The sequence below is a fragment of the Histoplasma capsulatum genome, genomic scaffold (genome assembly GCF_000149585.1).
Source record: "Histoplasma capsulatum NAm1 scaffold_4 genomic scaffold, whole genome shotgun sequence".
NCBI classification, from domain to species: domain Eukaryota; kingdom Fungi; phylum Ascomycota; class Eurotiomycetes; order Onygenales; family Ajellomycetaceae; genus Histoplasma; species Histoplasma mississippiense.
In genome coordinates this window covers 1,124,775-1,133,449 of record NW_001813979.1, presented here as the reverse complement: position 1 = coordinate 1,133,449, position 8,675 = coordinate 1,124,775, and the positions used below count along the sequence as shown (strand labels likewise).

The window sequence follows — 8,675 nt, the reverse complement described above, 5'->3', positions numbered from 1 at the left end:
ATGGGCATGATTTGGTCGAGCATACAGGTGCAATTTTGTTTGGGACACCCCGGGGTTACCAGCATTGAATTGCTGAACTTATAAATGTAAAAGTGCGTTGCTCGAAGGATTAATTAGAACGCAATACAGAATAATGCTTAATAACAATCAATGTATGAATCGTGAAAATAACTATGCTTTTCAAGAGATGTAAATAAATCAATCGTCAGTTAAACGGGAATTCGACGGGATTCATGTGGGTTACTAGTTACGGAAAAACCTTCCTGCGGCGCCCAGCGCGTAAACCAAAGTTCTTGTCTCGTTAGTTAGATATGACGACCGCCTGATCTTGTGTTTCCGCAATCCTCTCCTCCCGAACCTCACTTTTAGTTCATTGCAGTCAACGCATATTTCTCATTTCCCTACGACACACGCCACTCTTGAACCTTCATTACAATGTCAGGCAAGGACGTCAAAGACCTCCTAGACCTCATCGCCGCGTTCAAGTCCAACCTCCAACACAAACAGTTCTATCAAGCTGAAAAGCTTGTTCAGAAAACAGCTCCAATACTTCACAAACTGGGCGCCTTTTCTCTAACAGATTCAGTCGATGATAAACTCTTTTGCCTCGCACGTGAAGCCCTAGAACTATCCACCATCACCTCACTGCGCCTTGGAGAGAATGACCCAAAAAACCAAGTCCTTTTCACCACCGGCTACAAGCTACTGAAGCCATTCTACGACAGAGAGCAAGCACTTCAAATGGCCAAAGACCCCGCGCTGCAGCGTCTAAATCCAAGTGCCAGCCAGAGAAACAAGATTACGGCTCTATATCTGGTGTATTTGTTGAGTGAGGGCAATATAACAGAATTTGATACGGTTTTGGCAGGGCTGAGGGACGTGGATGAGGATAGCGTCAAAATGATCCGTTACTTAAATACCCGATCGACTTAGCGGCTAGTATGACGGACGGGAGGTATAACGTGGCGTGGGAACAGCTGAAACACCAGACGAGAAACAAAAAGAATTCGGGGGGTTCGTCGGGACAAACAAAATTGCTGAGGAATTTGAAATATTTTCTCCGGTATGTACCCTCTAGAGGCTTCCGGGCTCGTGATTTATATTGTTAGAGAAAGATACAAGAATGGAAGTGAGGAAGAATCTCCACTTCCTTGCAATTCATCTCTAATGTCATCTGTCTAGGTCCTGCTAAGTACAATCCGAATGTGGATGGCCGCCAGCGCTGAAAAGGCATACGAATCCCTCTCCATATCGAGCGCCAAAGATGTTCTAAAACTAGATTCTGAAGGAGATGTCGTTGAATTTGCACAAGCTCGAGGCTGGGTTCTCAGGGATGGGAGAATATATTTCCCTCAATCAGAAGTGGAACACACACAAGGTTCGGAGACGAGTGTTTCACACGCCAGCCGCGCGATTATTGAGAATGGCATTGGCTATGCTCAGCAGTTGGGGACGATCGTGTAATTAGGTACTTTGCTCCCGCGCCCTTCCGCCTCTCTTGGTTCCCATCTGTGAACCCATATCGTAGGCGTTTACCACAGGCGATAAAAAGAGGATAAAGTGTTAAATGCACAGTCTTGAACGTCATCGATTAAGGTTTTACATAGCATTTCCATAAATGCAACGGAGCCTCCCTTTTCCACATTTTCTTTTTCTTCTATAGCAACACATAGATAACGGATGAGGCTCATTTATTCATGCCCGGCATTATGGCATTGGTTCTCTTCACTCATCAATCCATCCAGCGAGCTGCCAAGTAGGCTTCTCAACTCCTAAACCTTTACTTTCCATACGCAAACCCTTTTATCGTAAAAACTACTTGAGACACATAGCAAGGAATCGCTCTCCTTCCCAATTTGAGTCCCAACTTTCGTTCCACCTCTCCACACATCCGACGCATAATTCATACTCTCATGCTCCGTAAACTGTGCCAGGGTTTCAATCTCCCACGCCCCCGCCGCTGAGGTATCCTTACCAACAGAACATGTCACCCTGACAATCCTCACTCCGGCATGCATGCAACTAGCGAGAACAAAATATGAGTATGATCTTATATCTGAAGATCCCTCCATCGCCAAGGCTTCATTGTCCACCTCTGTTATGACCATCAACCTCCACACCCCTCCACCCAATCTTTCCTCGGCTAAAACCGACGCTTGCCCTGAAAATTTGTATACACGGAGGTACTCGTCATAACTCCCAGTAAGCAACACTGTGTCGCTACCTTCAGTAAACAAAGGCAAGATCGCTGTAATGCCTGCTCCATGATGTTTTCCACCAACACTGACATCCGTCGTCTGTGCGGGGAATTGCCCTTCAGCCCATAACGGTCTCTGATTCTCGTCCCCTTCCCCGTCGGCTACAAATTCATACACACGCAGAACCCCAAAGTCGTCCCCAGCGAATAACAGAAGATTCTCTTTCCCGGATAACGATTTGCCATAATGGAATGCAGTGAACCAGACCTCTACTGGCTCACCTGGCAACACTATCTCTGTCATGGAATCTTGGGAGAAGTCGTGCGAAGGTGAATTAGTATGAAATATGGAGACTCGGCCATCTGAAAACGAGACAGCGAAGCCGTCTGTAGATAACTGATCAGGCGAATAGCCATGGGCATGAGAGTGTACTTTTCCCTTGTTCCCTGCCGTTAAATGTGATGGCGGTAGCCAGGAGAGATAGAGAGAGGGGATGTTAGGGTTTTCGTGAGCGGTTATTGTGGTCAAGTGGAGGATGATATGGGGGTTTTGCGGCGAGGAATATTCAAGGTTGTATAATGACACAGATGCAGCGCTTGTGGCGATTGCGAATAGACTCGGGTCTCTTGGAGAGAAGTGAACGTCGAAGACTGCGTGGGGTAGCAGAGTTTTGTGGATTTGAGTCCTATAGTTCTAGTCAGCAATAAAATCTGGAAATAATCCATTTACGTAAATCAACTTCGACGGATATGCAGATAAACTATATACTCCTCTATTCATTTTATAATCTTACAGTTGAAAAGATTCAGGATCAAGTCTGAAAAGTTGTATGGTCCCAGTTTTTGATTGAGTACCAGTTGGATTTGATGTGGACGATTCAGATAAAAGATATGTCCCAATGATGAGATAATCAGGAGCTGAAGGACAAAATTCCAGGCAACTCGGAGGTTGTTCGAGGAAAGTTGTATATAGTGACTGGGGGTTTTGAATATTCGTCATTGCAGAGAGTGAGTTGGTGATATCCACTGGGATGACGCACGTGGATATTAGTATTTGTATATTTGCAACTATTTATATTGATGTGAGGCTATCTGCTCAATTTTGTGAAAATTAAATGATAGAGCATTGAAATGGGTCATACATCTCACTGCTGGTTCTTGGAGCTGGTGGGTGGATAGATCCCATTTCTTTAAGGTTTGAGATCGAATACTATCTAACCATTTTTCGAGGCTTTTAACATCATCGGCTTTGCTTCAATGGGATAAAACGCATTCTGATGAGGAATCCACCAGAACACAGTGTAATCAAAGCTTCTACGGTACAACATCCATACAGTGTATCTTTTCCAAAGATAGAGGATAAAATATAACGGACATAAGGCTCAACACCTGGTGATAGTCAAGTAGTGGCCCTTGAGGAGCTGGTATTCAGCTTCGACCTTCTCCATTGCTGGACATCTATCCATCCAAGATCTCTGGCAACCATCACTGCCCAGCAGCGACATTGCGGTATTTAGGAACATGGCTGATGACATGATGGACATCGATGATGAAGAAGAAGTCCAAAGGAAACATTGATAGTATCGACAACTGTAACGAAACAACACCCTGCTAACCCCATAGGAAACAAGCAGAAACCGTTTCACAATTCCTCGCCCGCCTCCTGACGAGGACTGCCAGCGCTTCCTCCGTAGGCAACTGAATATATATCAGGAACCCTGCCATTTCTAATCTAGAACCACATTCGAACCAACACGTTAGCAACTTCAGAGACCACGATACAGAACTTCTAGAAACCTTCAATAATAAGAGAAATGCCCTGCATGATGAATTACATGACAGACCATGGTCAATATTGGAGCAGAGAATTATTATACAACGCCGCATGCGGGATGCTGAGATCTTGGAAGCCGCACGAGCCAACAAGATCCCATCAAGCAAATGGGTGCTGTTCCCATCCTTAAGACAAGTCGATAGGGCTTGGGGAATCGTTGCGGAATCAATCGCCCGCGGACAGTTGGGTATCGGTGCAAAAGTTGCGACAGATGGTGGTGGATCGGGGTTTGGTGGTGCTAACCAGCCAAGGCTGATATAGATGAACAAATTGAGACCCTCCAGAGCGGTCAAAAATGTAAGCGATTTCCTATAAATGTGATGCGTACACTTATCTGGATATCATGGGTGGGAGTCCTTTTGGGTTGAAGGCGAGCTTACATTCTAGAAGGGGACGCTAAATAGGCAAGAATGTGTAGGTTGATGTTTGCATTCTTATGTTATATTTGATGGTAAGTTTTGGTTGAAGTTATACGCAGTACATATGCATGTTCTGGCTACGTTAAGATAACGGAATATAACCTTGTCAAAAATAGGATTCACCCGTGACACTCCAGGCATTCATTTTTGGTTGATAAATGGTGTACACATCCAGTGTTTTGATAAATTTATGCATTTAATCAATCGGCAATCCATACTGGATCTCCCGTCGCAAGGCATGGACGTGTCAACACTTATCGTCAGCCCAAGGCTAGGAGCCTAGAGCTGTTGTGCTTGAGGAAGATCTGCAATCACCACGCGGAATTAGCTAGTGAGCTGGACACATCCAAGTGTGACGGTTTGCAGCATACGAGTGAGGCGGTCTCCTCGCCGTTTTGGAGTTGCTATAGTGGATTCACTCTGCAAATTGCAGACTCGCATGGTAGTAACGATCCAAAAAGGATACCTTGTCCAGAGAAACCTATTCTCCTTTCATCATTATTCTCTCACACGCCGTTCTTAACTCATCAACCCCTTTCACCGTTTTCCACTTCGCGAGCAGTCTTTCTACCTCCTTCCAGTCTCTATCCGCTTCTTCTACTTTACCATCATCTAACAGTTTTTTAAGCCTCTTAGGGCTCGCGAGAACCCATCTCACAGTCTCCCTCTCTCGATCCAGGTTGCCTGGCTGCTTCTGAGCGACCCGCTCCCGCCGAGATTCCTCCTGCTCCTGACTCAGTGCCGCTGCGGTTTCCGCCACAAATCCAACTGCCGGGCCCAGCGTCTTCGTCAGGATAACAGGCTGTCCTCTTTCGTCGATACTAGCGCGCATCTTCCCGATGGTTTCCACCGCCTTTATCAGTTTGGAATAGTTATCGTATACAAGCGCTTTACGTTCGCCATCGAGCGTTCGGATATCACTTATTAATGAATTTTCTGCTTTGAGAATAGTTGAGAGAGAGGAGGTTGAGAGTAAATGGGTGATGTAAGCGGACGGATCGAAGTTGGGGCTGTCGAGTTCGGCATGCGCTTCGACGGGGGCTGGGTGGGTTGCTGAAGCGCGAGAACTGAGGCTAGGGGAGACGCTTCGTGATTGAGAATTGTTGGGATGAGGTGGCTCAGGGTGGGCAGGTCGGAGATTGTAGTAGTCCCGTAACGCAGCTCGGTTTTTCCGGTGCGCAAGAGATGGAGATGCTTTGGCAGTTGGGGTTGATGTGTTGCTTGTGGCCAAGCTGCTGGCTTCAAGAGACGGCCGACGGGATCCAGTCGGTGTAGGGGTTCGAGCAGATGCTATAGAAGGACGAGGCGATATAGTTGACATGGTGATAGAAATGTGTAGTCTGAGACTGCTGTTAAGTTCCTGCTCATGAGGCCTGTACTTGACCACAACGACGACCGTCAACATGCACGTTCCCTTGACGGGGTCGAATACACTGAAAGGTTGATCGCTGGAAGGGTCAAACACCGACACAGAATGTTGTCGTTGACCGCATTTGACGCTCAATCAGTCAGCGGAGCGTGATACTGGCATGATTGCAGAAGTGTGGAAAATGGTTCATGCTGGCTTGCAAAGTGCTTCAGTATGGAGAATGAGAAGCCAGTGGTATGGTTGAGTGGAAAGTTTTTGGTGGTTTAAGTCGTCCCAGAACAAAGGCTAAATATTATTGTGGCGGACGTAAAGCTTGCGAAAACAGAATTTTCTGCCACCCCCTGAAAAATAGTAGCAAAACACTGCAGAAATAACCAAAATATCCATGTATCTCTAGAATCATTCAAATATCATTCAATTCATTCAAATATGCACCTTTATCATCAAATCTGTCAATATACTCTGCAACACTCATCATTCTACTGTTTTGCAAACTTGTAAAAGAACTTCAACTACTTTACATCTTTATTTGTTCAAACCGCCTGTTCTGAATGTTCCAGATAATGATGAGAATCCAACTGATGATGAGAAGAAAGATAAGAAGAAAAAGAAGAAGAAGAAGAAAAAAACACAATCAGAAAATTTTCAATTTTTATAAACATCTATTTCTGAATCTGAGATCTCATTCTGTGAGGGGTGATGACAGTGTGAAGAGTGAATAGTAGAAGATAGTATATAGTGTAGTGGAAGATAATAATAATTATAGTAGTAGTATAGTTGAAGTTGTAGTTGTAGTTGTAGCTGTAGTTGTAGTTGTAGTTGTAGCTAATCGCTGAAGAGGAAAAGAAAGAGAAAGAAGATGTGCGAAATACATGCATCCATATATATATACATACAGAAATAGTGGTAGCGAGAGTATAATGGAAAGAGGTAAGAATAGACGAAGATATAAACAAAGATAATATAATAATAAGGAAATAATAAACGAGTGCATTACACATTCAAACTTGTATGAATAAGTGATTATCAATGAAATAAAGAAGTCTATAAAGATTAAGTTACAGAATGTCATAATAAATGATATGATTGTCAACTTCTATCATATTCAATATACTGCAAAAAAAAATTGCTAAAGAATATGTTATGAAGCGAAACTGCAAAAAAATAGAAATTGCAAATTATATAACAATCATCTCATTAAATAAATATGAATCTTCAATCAAAATCACTTTTAAAAGGGAACAGATTGAAGAGAGATTATCACTTTTTTAAAAAAATTATATAAAAAAAAGATGAATGGATTTAGCATTGAGATTATTATTTTTTTTAATTTTTTTGATATTTCAACTTTATTTTTAAACATCTTTGTAATATACAATTCTGCAGCTTTCATTGAAGTGTTGAATTCTTAATTAATAATTCAGATATTAGTATAAAAAAAAGTATTAAATGTTAAAAAAAAAGTAATCTCATCATTTGTCAAATTTCTTCTTTATTATTTTGTCAAATCCCCTCTCTATCATTCTGTCAAATTTTTTTAAATTTATGAAATATTCAATGATGAAAAGCTGCTGTTTATGTGTACAAGATTCACAGCCACTAGTCAGCAGTTGAAAAAAGCTCAAAATCAATGATTAAATGAGTATGATTTTTTGCACATTGAGTGAGATAACTGTTTATTAATGTTGTTAAAAGATGAATTGTCATAATTTTAAGCAGAGTATTTATTGAATAACTTTTAATGATACTCATATTCAACTTCTAAATAGTGAGATTGTCAGTTGAATAGATGATGTTGAATGTGAATATACAACAATTAAAAATCCCTTAAAAAAGATGATAAAAAGATTAATAAATAGAAAGAAAAAGAAAAAATAAAAAAGTAAATTTATCTCTATTTTTAACTTTTTTATACAGATATTTCAGATGTTAGTAATTATATTTTCTCTCTCAACTTCTTTTTCATTTAATATTGTGTCTTCAAATAAGATAATCAATATGATGGTGATGAAATATATGATGAAAGAAATGAGAGACATGGAAGAATTGAATTCAAATTTATCATCAAATTCAAACTTATTATTAAATTCAAGTTTGTTATCAAATTCAAATCTGTTATTGAATTCAAATTTGCTATCAAATTCAAATCTGTTATTGAATTCAAATTTGTTATTAAATTTGAATCTGTTATTAAATTTGAATCTGTCATCAAATCTGAATCTGCTTTTTATTTGAAGTAATTCAATCTCTCAATTTGATGAATATACAGATTTGTTTATTGATGAGCTTTTCAATTGATTGATGACAGAGAGATCTTGAAGAGCAGAACCTTTTTTAATTGTAAAAAATATTATTTAAAATGAGGATTTTGAATTGAATTATATACAAACAATAATAAATAAGCAGATAATTCAGTTGAACATTAAAATGAATATATTTTTAATAATAAAAAATAAATTAAAGAGTTTTATCTAACAATCACAATTGAAAAAGATTAAATTGTTTTTATTTATTATTTATAATAATGATAATAAATTTCATACTTCTTCTGCTTCTGAATTTAAAATTTAAATATTATATATCATCATAATTGAATTGCAATCTGAAATTTTTTAAATTTTATAATATTATTTTATATGAGCAGATCTGAAATATCCTCTTACATCTTCTTTTTTTATAAAATTTTCAATTATATAATGCAAGAAGGTTTCAAAATTTTTATTAAATTGATTTTTCAATTAACATTTATATTTTTTAATTCATTCTTTCAATATGTGAAATGACTTTTCTATAAAATTATAATAACAAGAATATGAAGATAAAAATAAAAATTCAATGTCAATTTTTTTACAGAGA

The 8,675-nt window shown here is 39.7% G+C and overlaps 3 protein-coding genes across 3 annotated transcripts; 1 reads left to right on the top strand and 2 right to left on the bottom strand.

Moving 5' to 3' along the window:
* Positions 1-435: 435 nt before the first annotated feature.
* On the top strand, positions 436-1,464 carry HCAG_04347 (predicted protein; the record flags this gene model as incomplete). The annotated part of the gene is made up of 3 exons (XM_001540457.1): positions 436-829; positions 1,005-1,063; positions 1,183-1,464. The coding sequence occupies 3 exons, from the start codon at positions 436-438 to the stop codon at positions 1,462-1,464; spliced, it is 735 nt and encodes a 244-aa protein (XP_001540507.1).
* A 308-nt stretch (positions 1,465-1,772) lies between these two features.
* Positions 1,773-3,732, bottom strand: HCAG_04346 (predicted protein; the record flags this gene model as incomplete). Its single annotated transcript, XM_001540456.1, has 3 exons — positions 1,773-2,883; positions 2,992-3,223; positions 3,585-3,732. 3 exons carry the CDS (start codon positions 3,730-3,732, stop codon positions 1,773-1,775), a joined length of 1,491 nt encoding a protein of 496 aa, XP_001540506.1.
* Positions 3,733-4,865: 1,133 nt separating this feature from the next.
* Positions 4,866-5,771, bottom strand: HCAG_04345 (conserved hypothetical protein; the record flags this gene model as incomplete). The annotated part of the gene is made up of 2 exons (XM_001540455.1): positions 4,866-4,931; positions 5,022-5,771. The coding sequence occupies 2 exons, from the start codon at positions 5,769-5,771 to the stop codon at positions 4,866-4,868; spliced, it is 816 nt and encodes a 271-aa protein (XP_001540505.1).
* Positions 5,772-8,675: the final 2,904 nt, after the last annotated feature.